Source organism: Danio aesculapii, chromosome 9 (genome assembly GCF_903798145.1).
Source record: "Danio aesculapii chromosome 9, fDanAes4.1, whole genome shotgun sequence".
Classification (NCBI taxonomy): Eukaryota; Metazoa; Chordata; class Actinopteri; order Cypriniformes; family Danionidae; genus Danio; species Danio aesculapii.
In genome coordinates this window covers 22,633,661-22,661,160 of record NC_079443.1, presented here as the reverse complement: position 1 = coordinate 22,661,160, position 27,500 = coordinate 22,633,661, and the positions used below count along the sequence as shown (strand labels likewise).

Genomic DNA, 27,500 nt, shown 5'->3' with positions numbered 1-27,500 from the left:
CTTCTCCATAGGTATGACTTCATCGAGATCCGGGATGGAAACTCAGATGCCGCCGATCTTTTGGGAAGACACTGCAGTAACATCGCGCCCCCTGCGATCATATCCTCAGGCCCAGTTTTGCACATCAAGTTTGTCTCAGACTACGCCCACCAGGGGGCAGGGTTTTCGCTGCGCTATGAAATCTATAAGACAGGTAAGCACGCGTTTCTCAGCATGATGTACTGCATCATTAACAATGTGGTGCCAAAGCTTCGCCTGCTGTTTACACATCTCTCATGTGTGCTTTAAGCAAGAGCCTTGTGTTCTTGCTCTTGTACTAACACAGCGTTTACAGCGTGGGGAGAGTTCATGTGGGTCCGGCGAGGCTGTTAGGAAAGCCAGATTTCTCTTAAAACAGATCACAAATTCACCTCTTTGCACAGGAAGCACGTATTTCACCTTTTCCTTTATTTACACTCCAGTCCTTGGATCATAGACTGCGATGTGTCAAATCCCACCTGCCTGAGAAGTGTTGATTGGCTTTTGTCAAACGGAGGGAAAAGTCCCTATTGGTCAGTGTGGTGTCATTGGCAGACTACTGCTTTTATTACTTGCTGGAAAGGTGTAGATTTGCTTTTGGAAACTGGAGGGAAAGGCTTTCATTGGAGAGTTCAGGAGCTGGAAGACGGGTTGCCATTTATGACAAGTTCCAAATGGCGTTTATGGCTTGGAGGGAAAGACTGTTATTGGTTCAAATACAGTAGGTCACTATAATCTTCTTTCTTCTGGTGTGATTTGGTCACTGTTCTTCTCTAGTTGGGATTTGCATCACTAATAATGGAAGTCTGAATTGCTTTCAAATTCAAATTTAAACTGAGGTAGGAAACAGGGTACTGGATTACAATATGAATGTGAATGTTAAGGCATAAATGAAAACAAATTTGACTTTATAATGTAAATTAAGTATAAAAGGATTTTACAAATCCTTTGGATGCGTTTTAATGTAAAGGTAGTTCCGCTGTAGATAGGTTGGATGTAAATCTAAGACTGATGTTTAATTTTCGCCATATTTAGGAAATTAGCTAAGAAGATAAAATTATTTTATTTTATTTTATTATTTTATTAATAAATGTATTTATTATTTTTTATTTATTTATTTATTTATTTTTATTCTATTTACTGTATTTTATTTATTTTTATTCATTTATGTTATTGTATTTAGTTATTTATTTAGTTTTATTCATTTCTTTTTATTGTATTTCTTTTATTTTTTATTAATGTATTTATTTTTTATTTTATTGTATTTATTTTTAATTGTATTTTATTTATTTATTTATTTACATTCATTTATTTTTATTTATTTGTTTATTTATTTTCATTTTGTTATTTTTATTATTTATGGTGTTATTTTTATTGCATTTTATTGTGTTTTATTGTATTTTATTTAATTAATTAATTAATTTATTTTTATTTATGTATTTTATATTATGTGTTTTAATATATATTTTTATTTGAACTAATTCATTTCTTTTTCATTGTATTTACTGTATTTTATTTCATTCATTCATTTTCTTTTCGGCTTAGTCCCTTTATTAATCTGGGGTCGCCACAGCAGAATGAACCGCCAACTTATCCAGCATATGTTTTACGCAGCAGATGCGCTTCCAGCTGCAACCCATCACTGGGAAACACCCATACACTCTCATTCACACACATACACTATGGACAATTTAAGCTTACCCAATTCACCTGTACAGCATGTCTTTGGACTGTGGGGGAAACCGGAGCACTCGGAGGAAACTCACACTAACGCGGGGAGAACATACAAACTCCACACAGAAATGCCAACTAAGTTCGAGGCTCGAACCAGCGACCTTCTTGCTGTGAGGCGACAGCACGACCTACTGCGCCACCTCATCACCCTGTATTTTATTTATTTATTTATTTATTTATTTATTTATTTATTTATTTATTTATTTATTTATTATTTCCGAATTTATTTTTATTGTATTTGTTTTATTTTATTTTTTTACATTTTTATATATATATATATATATTTATTTATTTTTTATTGTATTTATTTTTAATTTTTTTATTCATTATTGTATTTTATTTATTTATGTATTTATTTATTTTTATGTATTTGTTTTTATTTATGAATTTTATTTTATTTGATGTAGCCATTTAAAATTCACATTCAATAATTAAAAGTAAGCCAGTATTTAAGTTTGAAATTGAATTATGCTTTTTCATTATTGGATGTTGTTGATCTGGCCAAAAGCGTAACACATTTTATTCTATTGTCAGTATTCATTTATTCTATTTTAATAAGCAATAAGTTATTGCTTCCAAAAAAACACCCCGTCATTTTGCATTTTGTCACTATACAGTATGTGTGAAAGCCCTCTGTGTGACCATCTGACCTCTAGTGCCTTCAAACACGATGTGCGATTTCTGTCTCCTTCATGGAGCCTGGTCGACATGCAACAGTGCAAATTCAGATCAAGGCGGCTGCTGGCGGGCAAAATAAACAGCATGGAGACATCACTAGTTCCTTTTTCACCCTTCTGAAAGCATTCCGGGAATGCCTCTTTAATTGACTCCTGATCTACCCTCCCTCGAGGCCGGTGTTTGGAGGGGGCAGGGCAGCTGGGGTTACTAACACAACATGTGTGATAGCCTTTCCTCTTAGCTCCCCTCCGTAGTGTCCTGGGATAGCCATGCAGAGCAGCTGTCATGAAGCTGGAGATACACATTGGTCGGAAATGATCAGTTAGCAGTGTGCAGGGGTGTAAAATACTTGAGTAATTCTACTTGATTACTGTACTTGATTACTGTACTTGATTACATACTTCCGTCAGAAAGTCAACAGTGCCACCAATTCTCGCTTGCTTTTTAAAACATTTTCCTCCCTCCTCTATCCTCCTCCTCCACCCGCATCCTCCACACTCACTACTGATGACTTTGCTACATTCTTCTGCACCAAAACTGCAAAAATCAGTGCTCAATTTGCTGCACCTACAACAAACACGCAAGATACACCACCAACACCACACACACTCACCTCTTTCTCCCAGCTCTCTGAGTCTGAGGTGTCCAATCTCGTGCTATCAAGCCATGCAACCACCTGTCCGCTAGATCCCATTCCCTCTCATCTCCTGCAAGCCATTTCTCCTGCAGTCATACCAACACTGACTCACATAATTAACACATCTCTTGACTCTGGTCTATTCCCTACTTCATTTAAGCAGGCTAGGGTAACCCCTCTGCTAAAGAAACCCAACCTGGATCAAACGCTACTTGAAAACTACCGACCGGTATCCCTGCTTCCATTCATGGCCAAGATTTTGGAGAAAGTAGTGTTCAATCAAGTCCTAGACTTTCTTACTCAAAACAACCTCATGGACAACAAGCAATCTGGCTTTAGGAAAGGCCACTCAACTGAGACTGCTCTGCTCTCTGTCGTGGAGGACCTCAGACTGGCTAAAGCAGACTCTAAATCATCTGTCCTCATCTTGCTGGATTTATCAGCTGCTTTTGACACTGTAAACCACCAGATCCTGCTATCTACGCTTGAGTCACTGGGCGTCACAGGCACTGTTATTCAATGGTTCAGTTCCTACCTCTCGGACAGGTCATTCAGGGTGTCGTGGAGGGGAGAGGTGTCCAACCTACAGCATCTATACACTGGGGTACCTCAGGGCTCTGTGCTTGGACCACTTCTCTTCTCTATCTACACGGCATCTTTAGGAACAGTCATCCAGAAACATGGTTTTTCCTACCACTGCTATGCTGATGACACCCAGCTATACCTCTCTTTCCACCCTGATGATCCCTCGGTTCCAGCTCGCATTTCAGCCTGCCTGTCAGACATTTCACTCTGGATGAAAGATCATCATCTCCAGCTTAACCTCATGAAAACGGAAATGCTTGAAGTTTCTGCCAACCCGACTCTTCACCATAACTTTTCAATCCAGATGGATGGAGCAACCATCACTGCATCCAAAATGGTAAAAAGCCTTGGAGTTACGATTGATGACCAACTGAACTTCTCTGACCACATTTCTAGAACTGCCCGATCTTGCAGATTCGCACTCTACAACATCAGAAAGGTCCGACCCTTCCTATCTGAACATACAGCTCAACTCATTGTTCAAGCTCTTGTCCTCTCCAAACTGGACTATTGCAACTCTCTGCTAGCCGGGCTACCAGGTAGTTCTATCAAACCTCTTCAACTGCTTCAGAACGCAGCTGCACGAGTGGTCTTTGATGAACCCAAAAGAGCACATGTCACTCCGCTACTCACCCGTTTGCACTGGCTTCCAGTTGCTGCCCGCATCAAATTCAAAGCTCTGATGTTTGCTTACAAAGTGACCTCTAGCTGTGCTCCTTCGTATCTGCTCTCACTTCTGCAGATATATGTGCCCTCCAGAAACTTGCGTTCTGTGAATGAACGTCGCCTCGTTGTTCCATCCCAAAGAGGGAAGAAATCACTTTCCCGAACTCTCACATTCAATCTGCCCAGTTGGTGGAATGAACTCCCCAACTACATCAGAACAGCCGAGTCACTTGCTGTCTTCAAGAAACGACTAAAAACGCAACTGTTTAGTCTCCACTTTTCCTCCTAATCTGCAATTGCCTCTCTGGCTATACCACTAACTGAGCCCTCTTTCTCTCTCTCTCAAAAAAAAAAAAAAAAAAAAAAAAAAATTCTACTAATGTTTTGCTTCTTTGACTTTTACACGCCTGAAACTTGTCTATAGCGCTTGTTCACTGCTGCTCTTATAGTTGTGTAAATTGCTTCCTTGTCCTCATTTGTAAGTCGCTTTGGATAAAAGCGTCTGCTAAATGACTAAATGTAAATGTAAATGTACTTAAGTATTATTTTGGGGCATTTGTGCTTTACATTTGAAGCTGACGGCTTGTGCTTTTACATGAGCAGGTTTCTGAAGAATTAACTATAGTTTTGATATTTAAAGTTCCATTTAAACTACACTGTAACACATATAGGGTTCCACACAATTAATTCATGTTGTCACAACTCAAATGTATTAGGTTAACTGACAAATTTAAGTGGATTGAACATAAAACAATTAAGTTGTTCCCCCAATAATCACAATAATTGTGTTGTTTCAGCTTAGTTTAAGTAAGTAGTTTGAACAAACAAGAAAACATTTTTTTTTTAATCCAAAAAGTTAAGGTAACTCAAACCGTTTGAGGAAACAAATTGCAACAAACCATTTAAGTTTAAAAACTAATCCTAATGAGTACTGTGAACTTAATTTATTTGAGTAAATGAAGCAATTTGAGTCTTGAAGAATCCCCCTTTCCACCCCTACTCCTCCCCTTTCCTTGTCAGGACAGCACGGAGGCCCAATGGTTAGCATCATTGCCTCACAGCAAGAATGTCACTGGCTTAGATCTTACCTAGCCAAGTCGGCATTTCTGTGCGGAGTTTGCATGTTTTCACCATTTTTGCATGGGTTTTCCCCAGGCTCTTCGGTTTCTCCCAAAGACATGTAAACATGTAACATAAGTAAGTTGACAAAACTAAATCGACATCATAGACTAAGCGTTGAATTCAGCATACACTCTCCATAGCTATTTATAATCTACATTTAACATTATCAAGCAGGGGAGTTCTCGAGACCTACCTGAGCTCAGACTCCCCTCTCACCCTGCAACGGGAGGGAGCCCCGGGCTCGAGGATCTCACGTGCTCAGGGCTCTCTCTCAGGACAGCATGCCAATCACACTTCATAATCAATCATCAGCTAAGGGCGAACTCTTAAAAGGGATAGTTCACCCAAAAATGAACATTTTGTAAACTCACCTTTCATTTTTTCAAAACCGGTTCAATTTTCATTCTTCAGTTGAACACAACGAAGATATTTTGAAGAAAGCACTGAGTTTCATGGTATATTTTTTTCCTTCTATGGAAGTCAATGAGTGCCAGCAACCATCCAGCAGTCTTCAAATGATCTTCTTCTGTGTTCAGCAGTAGAAAGAAACTCATAAAGGCTTAAAACCACATGAGGATAGGTAAATAATGAATAAATAATGAAAAATAATTTTCCTTTTTCAGTCTTCTATGCCTTAAGTATATTTTCAACCAGATATTTGTACTTTTAACTGAGTAGAATGTTCAGTCAGTATTTGTACTTTCACTTGAGTATCATTTTTGTACAATTCTTACACCCCTGGCAGTGTGCAGTTGGGTTTGGGCAGGAGTGACAGTTGCTTCTGACAGACCGCAACATGAATGCACCTTCCTAATGAGATCCACCAAGACAAAGGACTAGCTAAACTCAGTCATTAGTGTGAACACCCGACGCTGGGAGACATCAGTGAACGCTCTATCGTGAACTGAGGCCCCACACCTCCTGCTTTACGGAGGAAGTGATGACACAATGCGCCGAGTGTGATCTGATAGTGTGATAGCTCCATAGCAACCTGGCTAACGCGGCGCAGAGGTACGAACAGAGACAGTGATGAACGTCGAAACAACGGCAGGTCGCAGGTTTTTTTTTAATCATAAACAAGCAATAATGATGAGATCCGTCGGTGTGTGGAAGCTCGCAGTTGCCATGGCATTAACAAGATCTCATTATACTCCGAGGATGCATGTGAAAATGTGTGGGAGAGTGTGGATGCGTGCGCGTTCGAAGACAAAGAGATTTTATTGAACTGAGTTATGATGAATTTGAAGAAGTAAATGTGTGTGTGTATGTGTGTGAGTGTATGACTCTTGGAGATGGTGTTATATGACTTATTATGCATGAGGAGACAAGAGTTTGAAATAGACTGAGGTCCAGTTACACACTATTATTATTTGTTCAGTCTAATTTCCCTTAAATGTAAAAATATTGTATGACTGAGACAGATTCTTACCCTGTTCTGTGTTAAATAACTGGTACAGTGAATCCAGCAGTATTGTTGAACTTGTTGTCCATTGAGATTCTCTTCATGTTTGTGTCCACTCACCATCAATTTTATGGACGATCAGCCCATTGCAATGATAAAATATATAGAAATTATAGACTTGCAACAACCAGAGTCTCTCTCAATCTTTTTGCCCTTCATCTGGAAAACCTGCTGTTGCAGGGGTTTGGTCAAAAGATGCTTTCACACCTAGACTTTTGTTTCGCAACTAGGCATGGGCCGGTATAAGATTCTGACGGTATAATAACCTTGGATATAAATATCAGGGTATCACGGTACTGTGATTACTGCTATAAAATATATTCTTTTTAAATGTTTGGGTAAAAAACAATATTTTTTCCCGTTTAAAAACAATATATTCTATTTTTTGAAGGATTTAAAATATTTTGTGTGTCCGGCTAAATAATGAAAATGAATCATAGACTTCTGCTGTCTTCGTTAGTTTCAAAAACACGGATTTCTTTACAATTTAAAACGACATCTTTAGATCTGTTTTCTGCTGGACACACTGTTGTCCTAAAAAACAAACAAAAAAAACATAAAAAATCTTACACATTCCTTAGGAGCGGTTTACATAAAGTTTTGGCGGTTTTAAAACCTTGACTTTTTCAAACCGCGGTATACCTTATCTTAGGTACCTTATCGTCCCATGCCTATTAATTTTCATTTGTCATATTTGTTAAACAATCGATCAAAATGAGGTGGTCTCGGCTCGATTGAAACTAACTCTGGAGCGGATCGAGTGTACTGAGAAAGCAATATCCAAACCAGGCTATATCACAGTGTGTTATGGATATGTAATAGGCATATATGGCTATATGAAGAGAGAATGATGAGTAGGGCGGGATGTCATCATTACTACCCGTAAATGTGTGTTTCATGTCAAATACGAAAGTGAAAGCATGCTGAACTATTAACGAGAGCTGTTTATCCGTTAGGAAAATTGACTGAACTGCAATCTTGGTTTGTCTGTTATTTCTCTCTATAATGCAATTATAATGCATAATGACGATGCACGATGTCTGTGGGTGTCACCATTCAAAATTAAAGCTCAGTTTTTCGCTTATATTGCCTTATTGCTAATAGTCATAAATTTCAACAAGGACACATGCCAGATGAGCGGGACTCTGACTCGGGTTTTAGCTATTTTGGTCTATTATAAACATTGCAGTGTGAAAGCGAACTGCACCAAGAACAAAAAGTAACATTGTTACGATCTTAATCCCTGTTTTGGAACAAAAGAATTAATCCGAAGGTGTGAAAGTACCCAAAGTTTAGTTTAGTTATTTAATTTTGTTTAGCTTTAGTTTGACTAGCAGTTAAATAGGCTTTGTCAGATAAATAAGGCAATTACTACCACATTAACATCAATAATACAAGAGCTATCTGAAAGTGTCCTCTAAAGCCAGGTTTACGATATGCGATTTTTGCTGTCGTACAAGCTTTTACGCATTTTTTTCCAATTAGAAGACATTGCATTGAACTTGATGGATTGCTTTGGAACTTGTTGACGATTATATGGTTATGAGTTGTACCATGTGGGAGGAACTAATGAAAAAGGTTTTAAAAAGTTTGGTAGCTGTCAGCTTAAATTTGTGAGTTGTGTGTGGTTGAGCGAGACGTTTTGTTGATTGATCTGAAGTTGACCAGTCAAGTTGATGCATGACAGGGTCATCATACAGTAGATGATTGGTTTTAGTGGACTAGACTTTATGATTCACACACATGGCTGCCCTGGTTTCCCAGTGCTGAAAAAGAACCTGTAGGTGTCATGTATGTGTTGCAAACAGTCATGGCTTGTATTTTTAAGCTCTTATTAGAGAGAAAGCAAGAGAGTGATTCTGAAAATGATGTCTTCCTCTGTCCTCATTTAGGGCTCAGAATTTTGTGCGATTGATTCAGCATTTGCTAGGTCATAAAATCATGACTTGTGCTTAGACAGACAATCTTCTGATCATTAGAACTGCATTCCCTTTAAAGGGTAGTTTACATAATATTTTAAACCAAAAATAGTATATTTTTATGTGTTTTGTCTATTCATTGACATGACCAATACACTTTAATGTCTGAGAAGGTTTAAAGTTTTTGAAAATTGGCACATTTATCGCTTCCAAGTTAACACCTAATATGAGAATCTTTAAAAAGGGGGATGCAATGTGCAGGACTATTATGTGTTAGGTATGTAGACATGCACAGTACATGTTAATATTCAAGGCGAGTGTGATCAAACATACACAACCTTGGCGGAGTACATACTAGTGTTATTGCTGCTCAAGAGTTTGCTAACACACTTTTAGCAAAGTGTGGATTTTCTTCACCAATATTACAGTCAAAACTAGAGACCCGTCATATACAAACAGCAAAATCTAAATACCTGCCCACAAAGAGCAAATCACGTCCCTACAGGCACTATTTAGTAACAGGGTAACAGCATAAGCTACTGTCCTGGCTTACTGTAATTTAGCATTTTTGGCAGTTTTTGTGCATGTACTGTATATATAGTAAATTATTTTAAAACATGCTACTTAAAAATAATAATAATAATAATAACGTAGGCTAATTTTGATGGTTGTTCACTTTCAAATATTTAATTAGATTTTTTATACTGTGCAGCTTATGAAATATGTTCATATTTTATCTTTTATGTTATGATAACTTCAAATAGTGACCTCGAAAAGTAGGTCATTTTGATCTCCACTGTATACAATAACAAATGAAACAAAATATATTAGTAAAAGAGGAACTGGATGAAAATACTGAAGGAAAATTCTCCAGAAAAACAGCAGAAGCTGAAACATGTCCCGGAGTGTAAGTGTTGTTTATTTATTATAGTGAGAGTACTGGACGTGTCCTGGCGTGGTCAGGGCAGTTTTCCCTAGCAGCGATAGGGATCTTGGGTAAATACACAGCCTGAAGGTGTGTCCGCCTCGCGCCGCACAGCCCGCTGGGAGGAAACATTGCATCAATTCTCCTCCTCCTGCTGCACACACAGGAAATCAGTATCTTGTCACCCTTGAGCCGCCAAAAAAAATCTACCTGTGTCTCTACACTCGGGGATTTCAGCCATCGCCCTTGAGAGCAAAATGATGTGTTATTTCTTCAGCTGTCTGAAACTTGTGTCTAGCAGAATTAATGCGCACAGTAGGCAGAGCTCATGGGGAAAACACCTCAAACCAGGCATTAGTTTCGAAATGGCCATCGTCAGATGCTTTTATTATGTTGTTAAGTTGCCGCGTTCAGTTTTAGAAAGCCCAGTGACCTTACATTGTGACTTACATCTGAACCTCATTCATAATAACCACTTAGTTTACTCAACCGTGCACTTAGCCACATGGTCCTGTTGCCACGGATACAATCTAAAAACTCGCAGCCAATCAGATCTTCATCGGTGGAGTTGGAGAAGAGCGAATTACAGCTCACAACACAACCGCCCTACAGCCATAGTGGTGTTGCTGTGTAGCCACTGAACCCCGTCTACTATCAGAATTAACAGCCTAATGGATGGATCTGCCCTACTGATGTGTTGATGCTTTGGGACATTCACCAATCAGATCACAGCATTAAAAACAAGAAGAAGAAGTAGAAGAAGAAGAAGAAGAAGAAATATAATATATTGCTGTGAAAAAAAATATATATTTTTTGTATTTATTTACATTTTTATAGATTTTTTTAGGTTTATGCTCAGTAAGGTCTTTATGAAAAAATAGATTCTTTCAGAAATATATTTTTATATATTTTCAAATAAAATTAAAGTGACTGTGAAGACATTTAAATACTTTTTTTTACTTTGTTTTCATCGTTTCATCAACATGAAGAGAAAAAGTATCACAGTTTGCCCAAAATATTAAACAGCACAACTATTTTTAACATTGATAACATTAAGAAATGTTTCTAGAGCACCTAAAAGATCTATAAAGTATAGTCACAAGAAGACTGAATTATTGTTAAAAAAAACTGCTTTATCATGACAGGAATAAAATACCAGGATGGAAATTACGTGGGACGAAGGTAACAAAATGATTTTCTCGAAGTTGACAATATTTGCTTTCCAGGCTGTAACAGCACATTCAGCATGCAACCCTTGATGGAGCTGTCAAAAAGGCATGGGCCGGTATAATTTTCTGACGGCATGATAACTTGGATAAAATTATCATGGTAACATGATGTCAAGTTCTTTTTAAATGGCTGGGTAAAAAAAAAAATCAACTTTTTTTCCCCCATTGAATATAATATATTTTATTTTTAGGAAACATTTAAAATATTTAAATAATTAAAATAAATCATTGACTTCTGCTTTCTTCATTAGTTTCAAAATCACAGATAAAAAAACACATTAAAAAAACTTATATATACCTTAGAAAAGGCACAAAATTTGAGCGGTTTTAAAACCTTGACCTTTACAAACTGCGGTATGCCTTGAAACCGGTTATCGTCACATGTCTACTGCCAAATATCTTATGATTTCAGAGCAGTGTCCCACAGTTAGCTCCAAATTTCTGTTTTTAAATGCAAAAAGTAAATTATTGTAGCGGTTGTGTTTCTCATTTCATTTGTCACACTAAGGATCAATCTACAGGTTATTTAGTGCATTATCACATCCTTAAGTTGGGTCTGAGTTTTTCAGTTTAAAAGTAAATCAGGTTTAAATGGCAAGAGTTCTGTGGCGATGAAAGTAAAATTGTTATTTATGCCCCAGTGCTAATAGACAAACCTTATTTTTTACTTCCACATTAGAGTTTGCAGTAATTGGATGTAGATCTTTAAAAAATAAATTTCAAATAATAATAAAAATACTCAAAAATTGTAAAAAGAATTTTAACATTCTGCATTGTTGGGTTGTTTTTAAAGCATTTGATGGAATTTAAAATAAAAATACTGTTTAATAATTTTTGCAAAAATAAAGGACAATATATGTTTGCAGTTAACATTAACAAGGTCATAGTTTGATATATTTAAAATGAACAAGATTGAGCCAGTAAATTTAGTACTGTTGTGTTACTTTTGACCCAGCCATTTGTTACTTTCGTCCCTGATTATGGGGTCAAAAGTAACAACTTGTAACTTTTCTTTAAAGAGAAGTTACATTGGAGTTGTTCTACATAATAACACTTTTTGACCCCAAAATCATAGTTTCATGCATGGTAACTTTTAATAAAGTTAATAGGTTCTATTTTTATGATCTAGATGCAAAGTCTAAAGCACATGGTACAAAAGCGTTAAGTGTCCGAATCCACTTTTGCTATTTTAAGGACAGAAAAATAAGGTTAGCGCCTTGGCGCATGATTTAACAGGGTTGCGCTTATTATCTTATTATAGGTGTTTTTTGAGCATAATGTGCATTAAACCAATCAGAGTCTCATCTCTCCTTCCATTTAAGAGTCAGTTACGTCACACCATGGCGCATTTGCTATTCAAAAAAACTGAATGCCTTACTAGTTAGAAAACAGTTCAACAGATCATCTGCAGCGAGGATAAAGAATGAGCCTCCTCCATTCGACCTCTTTACTTTCTCTTTCTCTTTCTCTTACTCTTTACTCCTTTAATTTCGTGGATGAGGAAATGGTGTTGTACGCACTCCACTGAAGACATCCGTTAGTCTACATATTTAATTTTGTTTGTTAAGCACAATGATTTGTTTCAAAACTATTTCTAAATTCAGTTCTAATTTCCAACAAACTAATAAATGAACAATAATAACAAAGTGTGGTCAAAAAACAGTCAACCAAACACACATGCTATTTTATGCCCCATATAGTGATGCATACATCTCCAAAACCTGACAGGTGGACAAATCTAAACTAATTTTTATTTAAAGAAATATAAATATGCATATAATAAATACTACTACTACTAATAATAACATTATACAAATGCAAATATGCACCCCCCGAGATGAGGCATGGAGGCAGTTATTTTTATATTTACAAATAAAATAATAATTTTTGTAAAGATTTAATGCTTTGTTTTCATATGTAAAGATATTTGTGTAATGCCTGTGTATATTAAGCAATGTAAAAATGTGTTTGGACCCACATAGGCGCATTACTAACGCGCTCTGCGCTGGACATTAGACCTGCTTTCAGATGGCCAATGGTGTGGTCTATTTCAATTCCTCAAAATAGCAATGCGCCAACAATTCACCTTAACATACCTCCTTTTTAGAGCAGCACACCCATGAGTCCAAAAAGTGGCACAAATGGATTTACTATTTAAACAATGTGGCACAAAATGTAAAAATTAGGGTTGCACTGGTCTGAAAATAGCAACAAATCGCACCAAACATGTCTTGTGTCTCATTGCGCCGGGTGTATGATAGGGCCCAATATGTTAAAACTTATTTAATTTGAATATGTTTTAGTTTTAATATGTTATAACTGTTGTTTTTAAACACAAATATCCCTTTTGAGCCAACTATACCTTTAGGACACATTTCTAAGGTAATAATAAAATTGCACCTGACATTCTAAAATGTAGGAATCTGCTATATAAATATTCATGGCAACCTCATATATGCGCATTGCATGCCAGTACACCTCACATATATATTACTGTAATCTCTCTTACACACGCACACTCATGCACACATTCACTCATCCATGACAAACATTCCTATTCTACCCAGCAACGCTCCTTAATAACAGCCGCCCCATTTCCCTCCGGCCACAGACAGATCCAGCCACGCACGCCAATCTCCAACACATGGCCCAGACGCGGCTTTCCCCTGCTGGAAGAGGGGCGGGGGGAGGACAGTTTCCCCATCCTTCTGCGGGACGCCTGTGTTTTTACCATGCTCACAAACATGAATTAATGAGAGCCAACAAAAAAGGCTGATGGCGTCGGGGTCACTCAAGCGGTGCAGTAGCGACTCAGCAGGGGTCTGGCATTCTATCTGAGGTGGCATGAGTATGAGGGGTCACCGCGGGACTGGCAGGGTCTCGTATGGATGAATATACTGTATGCTCTAAACAAGCTGTAGCGAAGCCGAATGTCGCATGCAGGGTAAAGGCTGTCTGACAGCACATCTGACCCAGTAATGCTTTCACGCAACTCTATTTATCTGGGATTACAGTAGAGCAGAATGGAGGAAAACTACATTGAATGACAACAGTAAAATAAAATAGATACATTTATTAACAGTATTAATAAAAAAATGATTATTAAATAGACAATAACCCCTTTCGCACAGTGATACCGGTAAATATCCGGAAAATTTCTGGAACTACTTTACCGGTAAAATCAAAGAAGCACTGTTCACACAGTCAAGGATGTTATGGAATTTTTTCTGGAAAAGACCATTCACACATCCATTCAAAAATACCGGTAAATTCTGACATCATTAACCAGAAATGAGCTCCAAACCGCTGCGCTTGTATTTGTAAACATTTGACCACATTATAAATTCTGTGGATGGATAAGTATTGTGAACAACTTCGATGAAAACATATGGAGGAACACTTTCAGATGTCGAGATGTACATAATATGTTTGTGTGCTCACCGGCTACTTCACGTGCACATGTGTCAAGCGACTGAAGCAGAGCTTGAAGGTAAACAAACAGCGGTTTATCATAGGTATTTTATAGATAATTTTTTTCACAGTTGGCCTTAAGAAGGAACATAGAAATGTTATCCGACTAACATCTAGCAGCTAATTGTGTCTGGACAAATATTCAAAGTCTTTTATTTTCACAAACAGCATGGATGTAAATGCGTCTGAATGTTCTGATTGGCTGGAGTAGACATCTCATGTCAGCGTGTTGTAAGCGTGAACGCGCTCTTTTCGGCAATTTTCCTGCGTTCACACAATGCAGCATTCCGGCAAATTACCTCTAATGTTACAACTTCTCTTTCTCCATTTTAAAAAGGACCTGTTCGCACACATACCTTTCTGGAAAATTGCCAGTAATTTTCCGGAAATGTCTGTATGTATGAAAGGGGTAAATGAATCAAATTATTTTAAATTATAGTAATTGTTTATTGCAATTAATTACAGTAATACAAGAAATAATTTAAGTTATATTTATTTGAGTTTTTTATATCTTTATTTTATTTATTTTTTTCAATTATCAATTACTCAAATAAATATAATTTCAATTATTTCTTGTATTGTTGTAATTATTTACAATAAACATTTACTAAAATGTTTTAAATTAAATTAATAATTATAGTTAATGTTTATTGTAGTTAATTAGAAATAATTGTAATTATATTTATTTGAGTAATTGATAATTGAAACAATTAAATAAAATAAAGCTCTAAATGACAATGTTTCCAAATTTGGAAGAAATTTTATCACTTTTATAAAATACAATAAAAATAAATAAAAATCATCATGTTATTAAAACCCACACCTTATGAATCCAGTAAACCAGAGAAACTGAGAAATTTCAAGTGATCTATAATAAATATAGAATGAAATAATAGATATGCTCTAAAATAAATGATCAAAATAATTTGATCATTTTCATATTTCAGTTTTATCTTCTACACAAAGGGGTGTAAAGAAATGCATGGACACTTATATTTGGACACTTGCATTTATGAATGTATTATATCATCTGTGTCAAATTACAAAAAACGAATAACCACTTATGCGAGGTGTTTCTAATGCAGCTTCTGGGGCTGAGAGTAAATTTGATGTTATTTTCTCCTCTGGCTGCCTTCATCAGTCTAATTTCATCAGTCTCAGACTAATTTTTCAGGCCAAATTTCTTTTAGCAAATATGATTGTAAAAAGTATGTTGTACCCTCCGATTTACTGTGGTCTGAGAAAAAGGGTCCCCATTACCCAACCATGACGCCTTCCGCTACTGAGAAACCTGGAAATGTGAAAAGGGTATATTATATTATATTATATTATATTATATTATATTATATTATATTATATTATATTATATTATATTATATTATATTATATTACATTTTATTTTATATTATTTTATTTTATTTTATTTATTTATTATTTTTTTTATTATATTATATTATATTATATTATATTATATTATATTATATTATATTATATTATATTATATTATATTATATTATATTTATTTTATTACATTTTATTATATTTCATAATATTATATTATATTATTTATATTTTATATTTATTATTTTATTTTATTGTTTAACTAGAATTCCTCAAATAGCTCTGATATATAAAGTAAGAATATTTCAAATCAAATTCAAGATTATTGCTCTTCACGTTTAGTAGAAATTAAAGCACATCAGTTTCATTCAGGAGAAACATCGGAGGCTAAAGTGATCCTTAAAACTAAACAAGTAACATCTGCGGAACTGAATTTGCTTTCAAAAAGCCTTAAACTGTATCATGATTTATGTCTGCGATGAGAAAACTCACCATGAAGGCTTCAGATTAGACCCCTCAATTGTTTTGAACAAACCAAAAAATATATATTTTTAATCTTTTTTTCTTTTTTTTGTCAGTGATCTTCATTACAGCATGCTATTTTTTGTTCTGTCAGTGTGGACAGGAATAAGACTGCAGGATCAGTCCCTGTCATTGTGTGGGAATGTGCTGGGGAATTGTTTTAGAGCTGTTTCACCCACACAGACAGTATGTAATGCGTTATTTCTATCGCTGAGCATTACAGATGAGAGAAACAATAAGCAAAGGCAGAATACAGCATTCTGAAGTGTGACGTGTACGAGCAGGTGCTGATGAAAACGCATGAGGATGTAAGACGGACGCTTTCAGACGCACACACTGGTCTTGAACAGATGTATGGTGCTGTATTAGTGTAACATTAGCCCTGACCTGCTGTCTCTTTGGGACCCGTCTCTTTTTCAGCTGCCAGGGTGCCAGACAGAGAGGATGATTTCCTGTGCGCTGCCCTCATTGAGCGGGTGCACGGTCAGAGGCCATTCTACACCCTATTTAGGGGACTTCAGGCACCCGTGTCTGTCATTTTAGCCTCCCTAAAAATATTTGATTAACTCAGCTGTCAGCGGGACAATCTCAGCCTGTTTCTGACCTCGAGGAATAGGCAAATAATAAGGGAACTGTTATGATGAAGGTTAATAAATAATCAAAACACAACTTACAATGCGTTGCAGGTTTATAGATTTCTAGAAATCAAATATACATAGGTATGACCTTGATGTTGCTAGTGTAATGGTCTTTTTGAGCTGTAGGATTGCATTTCATAAGATAAAGTCATATTGTTGAGGGGCAATTATGTGATTTAAAGCTACGAAAGTAAGATAAGAAGTGGAAGCAGTTGTTAAAAAGCGAATATTTAAATGTATTTTTAATGAGTGTGTGTGGATGTTTCCCAGTGATGGGTTGCGGCTGGAAGGGCATCCGCTGCGTAAAACACATACTGAATAAGTTGGAGATTCATTCCGCTGTGGCGACCCAGATTAATAAAGGGACTAACCCAAAAAGAAAATGAATGATAAATGAAAAATAAAAGTTCTCCCTGGCCACCTCATTTCCATCTTGTTTCCTTGTCTCTTCTGTTAAAGGCGCGAGAACGTGCCTTTAAAGAGTTGGGGGGTGATGTTAGGCCCCAGTGTTTTCGTCATATGACCTTCCCCATGTGCTCCTTTGTTCTGTTTCCCGCCTTTTCATTATGTTCATCAGTTTCACCTGTGTTCATACCCTGTGTGTAATCAGTTTCATCATGTCATGTGTATGTATAGTCCTGTGTGTTGTTTAGTCGTTGTCTGGTATTCTCTTGGTTATGCTTGTCAACACCCCATGTCGTTCCTAGTCTCCTGTGTTTCCTATGTCATCTACGTGTTTGATAACTCCTGCGATCCTTTGCCTTCCTGAGAGAGCCCAGGCGTGATATAAACATGTTTGTAATTAAACACAATGGCTGCATCCAAAATCGCCTACTACTCAGTAGGTACTGCATTTGAATTTAAATGTACTACTCGACCGTTAGAAAAATACGTACTATACAGTATAAATGTAAGTAGTATGAATGGAACTCGGATGTAGTACATCTGCCCTTTTATCATGATCACGTGACCTACCCGCATCAGTTGGGTCCCTTAACTCCCAGTCATGATTTTTCTCGTGGGGCATTATGGGATAGCATAGCGTACACCGGATGCGAATCTTGCCAGAAGTAATAGGTCATCCGGGTACTTCTCGCATACTGTTTTTCGAATTCGAACATACTACCATTTGACTCGCATACTGTTTTTAGCATACTATACTGTATGAAAGTATGCGATTTCAGACGCAGCCTATGATTTTCTTTTCATTTATCTATGCTTTTGAATTACATTGTGGGAGCTTAATTTCCTTTAAAATGTTTAACGTTGAGAAGTTTGAACAAGTGTTTATTGACATTTTTAATAGTTAGAAGTGATGTTTTATCTGGGTTGGGGTTGTAAATTATGGTACAAAAACCTGGTAATAAACTGCCAGTACTTTTTCTGTTACTTTAGATACTTATATAATTTTTATGATTCAAACTACTAAAATGTCAATAAAAGTCATCCTGTTAAGCTGCAGAGTTGAATTTTTGCATCAGATTAAGGTCCCATAATGCAATTCATAACAGCAGAGAAAAGGAAAACACCAGTGAAACAAAATTCAGAAACTGTTTATTAATGGCAGTGTAATGCTAAAGTAAATTTGGTGACTTTAAATGAACTTTCACTGTAAAAAATAATTAATATATATATATATATAAAACTGCTATTTTATGCTTACTTTGTTTAAGGTTGTTGTCAAAATAACTATATATATATATATATATATATATATATATATATATATATATATATATATATATATATATATATATATATATATGTATAGTATTTAAAAACACAAACAAATAACTAAAATATCTTGAAAACTAAAAATCTAGAAATTAAAGAGCCAAGCGAAATAGTCGACTCTGAGTCGAGTAAATGAATCTTGTTGGGTTCAGATCTTTTGCTTAAACACGTCAACGTCGATATGGTACATCACAAAAGACTGAATCATCGGATGAATCACTGCAGATTAGCTTCGCCAAAAATCATATGTGAGTCTTTGGCATAATTAGGTAAAAATAAATGCATATTATAAGACAATGAAATAGTTTTTTGACTTGCATGCATATCAGCCTGTTGTTGGAGACCCCAAAACCAAAATATGATCTTTTAGAATGCAAAATAGGGGCTCTTTAATAATAAAATCTGCAGGATTTATACAATGTTTCTAAAATATCACTAGTTGCAATTAGGAGAAATCACAGATACCTTTATTTATTGCCCTGAAGTGGTTTTGATATGTATCTGTGATCCTGTTTGCTCCCTAAACGTATGTGATTGTGTAATCTGTATATAGCTTAATAGAAATCTATAGCTGTAAACAGTAAATGAGCCCACTTTGTATAGATCGGTTTGAACATGGGGTTAAACTGTAGGTACATTTGGTTGGAATGGAGCTGCATACATGGTCAAGGTTTGGCTTGTTAACTATAAAATGCCCTTTTTCCATGTCACGTTTGCTCTTTCTTGTACAAAAAAATAGCTTTTAGGGCAAATAGTTTAATTTGCAGCTTTATGACCTTAAAAAAATACCTCTAAACCTCAACGTCCTCCACTCTCTGTGGGTGTCCAGTCGGCGCTGAGGCTAAAATCTCGGACTCACTCTTGTGCATGACCGAGCATGTCTATGAGTCTCAAGGGCAAGTCCAAACTCGTCCACCTGGGGTCACAGACCTGGCATGAAACCCTAAGACATGCCCTACTTTAAATAGCTTCATGTAAGGATATGATAGGTACGAAGGAAGAAATCAGGCCTGTTAAACGTGCATTGGTGATTTTGAGGTTACGTCAAGCACATTTGTCTCTCCCGGTTTCGGCAGTTCGGCAAGCGCAGAAATAGTTATTAAAGAGTTCAGAGTCTCAGATCACTGAACGTTTGTTCTCTGATCCGTTGATGCTTTACCCCCACAGCTCCTGTCAACAGCTCCTCAAACGCTTTTGCTTTCCCTCTTGTCTGTACTTTGAGTTTTTAAATAATGCAAGTGTCACTTCCTATGGCTCAAACTGAGAAACCTTTGAGGTTGCAGGAAGGATCGTGTGGGATTTTGTGGTTTGACGGCATGTATAGATTTTTGTCCGGTGCTTTGTGTGACTCGACTCAGCAGGACTAGGGTCAGCTTGGTTTGCTGTATTCTGGTAAGGTTTAATTTTCCACTGCAGTTTAGTGTCAGTTCAAAGTGAGTGGGATTATAGACATTGTTATATGAAGCTCTTCAGTGTTTGTGTTTTTAGCCGCTATTAAACTGAATATGAGAACATTTTAGAGTCTCATAGCCATATCCACCAGTTATGTAATAAACAAACCAATGGTAGTTTCTAGAAAGTTTGCTTTGTGAAATTGTTTCAAACTCCTGAAATGAACTTTAAATGAAATTATAGCACAGACTGGTGTTACAAAAATAATTCGAAGAAGGATCCCTAAAAGGTTAGTGCTCACAAAATACATTTTCAATTGTTTAATACTCACCCGAATGTCATGCCAATTTCCTGGTTGCTTTTTTCGTCTTCAGAACACAAATTAAAGTCATTTTAGCTCTTTCAGAGTCTGAGGTGGAAGATATTGGCAAACAAAGTTTTACAGTGTGGCACAAAAGTGTTCTTGGAGTTTCTTAAGATAACCGTTGATCTACTGAAGTCACGTGGAAAGTTTCTGGTTTAATTTCTGAACTTTGAATGTCTCTGGACTATAGCTGTCTATGGAGGATGCTAAAATATCTAAAATATCTAAACTTGTGTTCTGAAGATGAACAATAGTCTTTTGGAGAGTGAATAATTAATAACATAGTTTTCATTTTGGGGTGAACTAGCTATTAGCTACTGTAAATGTGCAAAAACAACAACAAAAACCCCAGAGAATTCACTTGGAAATATTTATCACTACTATCACATTTACACAATTTGGCAGGAAAAGGCTTCAGTAACTATGTTTCCATCCAGAGATGCGTATTAAATTTATAGGCAAAACTGAAATATCGGATAAAAGATGTGCGAATAAAGCAGCGTTTCCATCCAAAGAGTCAAAATCGTCACTTCCTGATTAACTGGTGCCAAATATCAACCGTAAAAACAGAATTGGCTGTGGTAGGAGAAGCTGCGTGAATCTTTTCCTCATTTAGTAAATGACTTGCCCCTCAGAAGACAATGCCGACACGCAATGAACGCGTGGTGGTGTTTGAAGGTGTCAGACACAGAATGCAGACACTCTTGACAGTTCTGGAGGTGGTTAGTAATATAACAACACTAATACTGAAATGGTTAAGGCGTTTTAGTATGACCAAAACAACGTTTCAGATGTTTTACGATGTGCTCAGCCTGCTGGTTTGTCCAATCACACATATTTTTAGCATCACATGATCTCTTATAAGAAAATCACATGACTTTTTAATGCGCATACTGGAATTTGTTCGGTAAAAGTGTTTCCATCACAGTTTATGCGCATCTTTTCTTATCGAAAAAAAGTTTATCCTACTTAGTTAAATGCACATAAGAATAGGTGGATGGAAACATAGCTATTGTTGATATTGTTGCACTGAATTAAGTGCAATTATTTATTTAAATCAAGCAGTTTTGGTGTCTTGTGTCTCCAAACAATCATTGATTGGCAAGCTTTAACATTTAACTTTTTAGTAACAGTACAGCTTGCTTGCAGTCTCAATTGAGGTGGTACTAAAAAGTACCCAGTACCATTCACCCTAAAGTGAGCCATACTAAGATGTACCATGCAGTGGAAAAGCAACACTAAGTGTTGAGGTTTGTGTATGTGTGTGAGCCTTTGCGCATTAGTATGATGGCTGTGACTCCGCATTGCTTTGAAGAGGTGGCGTTACACATGAACGTGCTGTGCATTGTGTCAAAGGCTGGCGTGTAGGACATGTGTCACAGCTGAAGGTGAAGCATGACTGTGCATGTGTTAGCATATGAGCACTAACTTTCGTGACACAGAGCCAACCCAGGCTTAAAACCAATAAAAAGTTATATCTGTGGTAAATAAAACCAAATAGTTTTATTCTGGTTTCATCTGCTAAAATGTTCACGTTCAAATGAATATCCAATCATTATTACAAAGCATTATAACACTTTTATTTCTATTATTAAACATACAGTAGGAGCTTTTTTAATTAAAGGTGTTCAATTTTTGAACAATTAAAGGGATAGTTCACCTAAAACTTGAGTTGAAATTAATTCTAATGTCATTCACTTACTGTTTACTTTTCAACTAACTGATAATTTAGCTAATTTGAAATTTAAAACTAGATCATTTGAAAGCTGGAAAGTCAAAATAAAGCTGGAAAGAAAGCTGGAAACCTGTAACCCATGACTTCCATGCTATCTGTTTTTCCTATGATGGAAGTCAAGGGTTACAGGTTTTCAGCCTTCTTCAAAATACCTTCTTTAGTGTTGAACAAAAGAAAGATACTCACAACAGTTTGGAACAACTTGAGAGAGAGTAAATAGCAAGTGAATTTTCACTTTTGGTTGAACTTACCCTCTTAAAGTGAATAAAGAATTCAGTATATTCAGGGAAAAGCTCATTTTTTCTTTGTTTTGGGTACAAAGAAGTTAAAATACCTATCGTTATAGCAGTTTACTATTGGCAAACATCCCAACACAACCTACACTGCTAAGAGCAGCATTCAGATGAATATGTAGTGATGTTCTAAATGTTCAGCTATAAAACAAATGCTTTAAAGTTAATTCAGTGAACCTTATTTTAAAATCTGATCTTAACGAGAGCCTAAAATATTAAATATGCTTATGCAGAGATGCGTATTATATAACATAATGTCCTAAGATGACACTTTAACACGCTCAGTGCTGGCCCAACTCTCCATATGTGTCTGTTACACTAAAAATCTCTCCTTCATCAGCCGCACACATGCAGTATGAGAAACTCTGAGCATCATCTTCGACTGTACCGCTAAAGTAATATTGACAGCAGCTTCAGGGATGGGAAATCATTCTAATTCAGCACTTTTGCAGATGAAGGGTTTTTCAGTACAGATTTAAAGCTTCGCCTTGATGAATGTTCCCGTTTTCATTCCCGTCAATATGTTTTTCTCAGCAAGCTAACCGACTGGGTCTCTTTCTCTATATGAGATTGACACAAGAAAGCAAGTAATGTGCTTGCGCCTGCCCCTCCAGAACATGTCCACTTGCTGACATTTTGGTCAATATAAATCGCATCAAGTCTCGCACATAACCATGTGTTTCAGTTTCTTCACTGCAAAAAAAAAATAACCATCTAAATATGAGAAATAAATGAAGGATTTAAGAAAATACTGACTAGAAACGAGACAAATGATCTGCCAGGACAGTAAGAAAATTATACTTTGTAAGGTTCCTTCTTGAAATAAGGAAACTTTCTTAGATTTTCATAAAGAAAAAATGCCTTAACAAATATAAGAACACTTATTCCAAGCAGTGCATTTAGAGGAATTACCTTAAAATTAGCTTGTTAATTGCTTTTTAAACAGGTTAAATATTTTGTGTGAAAAGGTTGTAAAACTAAAGTTTCTCTTAATTTAAGAATTGTCATTGTTTATTCTGTCTTTAAATAATGATTACTGTATGGATTAAACCAAGATCTGACATATATATGCACAAATTTTTATTCAAATTAACAATTGACAGAACTTGCATTTCCTTCGGCTTAGTACCTTTATTCATTAGGAGTTGCCACAGCAGAATGAACCGCCAACTTATCCAGCATGTGTTTTACACAGCAGACGCCCTTTCAGCTGCAACCCAATACTGGGAAACACCCATACACTCTCACATTCACACACATACACTACGGCAGTGTTAATTTTGACAGCAAACCTTTATTTAGTTTTAGTCTTAGTCTTTTGACTACAATTCCATTTTAGTCATGTTTTAATCTTCTAAATCATTTTAGCTTTAGTCTAGTTTTAGTCGACTAAATCTACTATGGAAGATGATGTAATCGCATCACGCATTTACTGTGGATCAAATGTGCGTGTGTGCGTCATGCATCACACACCAAGATTAATTCTGATTGGATGTTTTTCAAAAAAAACATCCCTCAATCGCATTCTCATGCCATTTTTATTAGTCTGCGAAAATGTCAGGATATTTTTTATTATACTTGTCGTCATCATTGCTTAATCTTTATTTAGTTTTCATCTTGTTTTCGTTGGTAGAAACTTGTTCATCACTAAAATTATAACAAAATTTAACACTGCACCACGGCCAATTTAGTTTATTCAATTCACCGGAGCACCCGCAGGAAACCCAACCGAACACAGGGAGAACATGTAAACTCCACACCAAACCACTAAGCCACCATGGCGCCTACAGAAATTACAGTGCAAAATAATTACTTGTTGCATCTGAAAATACAGAAGCTTACTGCAGCAAAAAATAACAGAATGTATTTTGTCATTAAAGAACAATTATAAGTGTGATTGAGCATTTTTTTGACAAAATTAAAACCAGTTATTACAGCTAAAACAAAGTCCTAAAATACAGACTGATCTGAAATTGATTGTCTCTGATTGTAACTAAGCTAAATTTACAGGTTCAATAACTGACTTTAAGCTTTACTAAGTGAGAAAAAAGATAAATAAACGAAAAACAGTCATATTAATCTGACACAGTCTGATCTTGCATATGCACAAAAAATTTAATTTGCTGTTTGTTTAAATTACTTATTTCAAATGAGCTGAAACAACACAGTTCCAGATGGTTTTTAGGGAAAACTTAATAGTTTTGTGTTCAATCCACTGAAATTTGTGAAAAAACTATTATGTTTACCTAATTTTTTCATGTTGTCCCAAAGCAAATCGATTGTGTGGAACCCAGCATTTTTTTACAATTAACATTCAAAAAATATATTTGATGTTTGTTCAGACTGCTTATTTAAAATGAGTTGAAACGACACAATTATTGATGGTTTTAGGGACAACATAATAGTTTTGTGTTCAATCCACTTAAATTTGTAAAAACTATTATGTTAACTTTAATTCTTTCATGTTGTCCCAACTCAAATTGATTGTGTGGAGCCCAGCATTTTTTACAGTGTACACTCAAAAAATATATTTGTTGTTTGTTTAAACTGCTCATTTTAAATGAGCTGAAACAACACAATTCTTGATGTTTTTATGGACATCTTAATAGTTTTGTCTTTAATTCACTGAAGTTTGTAAAAACTATTATGTTAACTTTAATTCTTTCATGTTGTCCCAACTCAAATTGATTCTGTGGAACCCAACATTTTTACAGTAATGCTTGTTTAAACTAGTTATTTAAAAGGAGCTGAAACAACACAATTGATGTTTTTTAGGGACAACTGAATAGATTTGTGTTCAATTCACTTAAATTTTTAACTTAATTCTTTCATGTTGTCCCAACTCAAATCGATTGTGTGGAACACAGCATTTTTTACAGGGTACACTCAAAAAATTACATTTGATGTTTGTTCAGACTACTTATTTAAAATGAGCTGAAACAACACAATTCCTCGTGTAATAGTTATTGAGTTCAATCCACTGAAATTTGAAAAAAACTATTATGTTAACTTAATTTTTTCATGCTGTCCCAAAGCAAATCGATTGTGTGGATCCCAGCATTTTTTTTACAATGTATATTCCAAAAATATATTTGATGTTTGTTCAGACTGCTTATTTAAAATGAGTTGAAACAACACAATTATTGATGTTTTTTAGGGACAACATAATAGTTTTGTGTTCAATCCACTTAAATTTGTAAAAACTATTATGTTAACCTATTTCTTTCATGTTATCCCAACTCAAATCGATTGTGTGGAACCCAGCATTTTTTACAGGGTACAGTCAAATTACATTTGATGTTTGTTCAAACTACTTATTCAAAATGAGCTGAAACAACACAATTCCTCATTAGGACCAACTTAATAGTTTTGAGTTCAAACCACTTAAATTAACTTAACTTGTAACTTAATTCATTCATGTTATCCCAATGAAAATCGATTCAATGGAACCCAACATATATTACAGTGTAGTACTGTATTCTTAAAACAAGATCCATATAACTTTTGGGCTAGAATTAAGCTTGTTACTCCAGACTAGATAGGGAATTTTTCAGCATGTTGTCCTCATATATTTTTTGATTTCTCTCTCTCCAGGCTCCGACTGTTCCAGAAACTTCACAAGCCCTTCAGGTGTGATCGAGTCGCCCGGCTTCCCTGACAAATACCCGCACAACCTGGAGTGCACCTTCATCATCGTAGTCCCACCTCACATGGACGTCACCCTCACCTTCCTGACCTTCGACCTGGAGAACGACCCATTGCAGGGTTCGGAGGGCGAGTGCAAGTACGACTGGCTGGAGGTGTGGGACGGCCTCCCGCAGGGTAAGTGGAGATGCCGTAATCCCAAAGAATTCGGATTAGACCGCGCTTTTCCAAAGTCCAGACCACCCGTGACTTTAAGAGGATTGCTTTTTTTCTCTGACCTCATTGTCTGCTTCGAGATCAGTACGTTGCATGTCTGCCGTACATAATTTGGTCACTTAATGATTTCTAATCCACATAGCGTTCACTGTCACACTATGGGCCATCTGGTTGGTTGATCCGCCAGTCTATACAGCTGTTGGCTCTTACCCTGTGACACGCAGCACCCGTCGGTTGGCCACTGCGCCAGCGTTTCTGCCGGTGTGCATTGCTGTCGTGCTGTTACTGCGGCTGCCGCTGGAGCTATTTTGGTATTGAGCGTTGGCAGATGAAAGCGGAGCCCAGGGCCTTGCTTTGCCTTATCTGCATCAGGCGGGGCCAAAAAGCCACGGCACCCGTATTCTTCCACAGAGGAGACTGAGGACGGGGGTAACAGCAGCCATGGTAACCTTTATCAGGAAAGTGAAAATGGGGCGTGAATAACACTGCAATAGGATTTAATCCTTGTCTGGAACAGAGCGCTGTGGAATACTCTCTTTTTTTCCCCCAGCTGTCTTATTAATGCTTCAGCCCCGAGACCTCCATTCTGCCCCCACCCTCGCCCTTCTGCCTCTGCGATGGGCTTCATGTTGTGGTGCTGAACACGCACATCTAATCACACTTTATAACTGTAGACTAAAACACGACAGGGTATTTAAGGTGGTTTATGAACTCTGCTTGGTCTAGATCATCAGGTTCACCAATTAGTCGTGGAGTTTTCATTGTTTACTGTAATAAAAAACATTCTAGTTATTGAAAAATGAATGTATTATAAAAGGGGATGTATTCATTTATATAAATTTATATATTAGGGGTGTAACGTTCACAAAAATCACGGTTTTGTTCGATGCGTCAGTGTCACGGTTCATTATGTTTTCGATACAGCAAAAAAAAAAAAAAAAAAGTCAGAGAATTTCTTAGATTTTTCACTTTGTATCTATTAAAACTAACATCACAACAGTATGATCTCTGTATATATATAATATATATAATATTTTTACTTTGAACAGTAATGCTTCACCAATCTTCTGGTATTTCTTCTTAGCAGCAAATAAAACAAAACCTCCTTTATACCCAAAACCAAAAATCTACTTATAAAAAATTAAATGTTATATTGTAGTAGTTAAAGAAATAG

General features: G+C 36.2%; 1 protein-coding gene across 2 annotated transcripts in view; it reads left to right on the top strand.

Moving 5' to 3' along the window:
* nrp2b (neuropilin 2b) overlaps positions 1 to 27,500 on the top strand; it is a 145,286-nt gene that overhangs the window by 40,379 nt on the left and 77,407 nt on the right. For both annotated transcript variants that reach the window (XM_056465226.1, XM_056465227.1), the window contains exons 3-4: positions 12 to 193; positions 26,060 to 26,287. In XM_056465226.1, the coding sequence (XP_056321201.1) occupies positions 12 to 193; positions 26,060 to 26,287 (410 nt within the window). The remainder of the gene's footprint in view (positions 1 to 11; positions 194 to 26,059; positions 26,288 to 27,500) is intronic.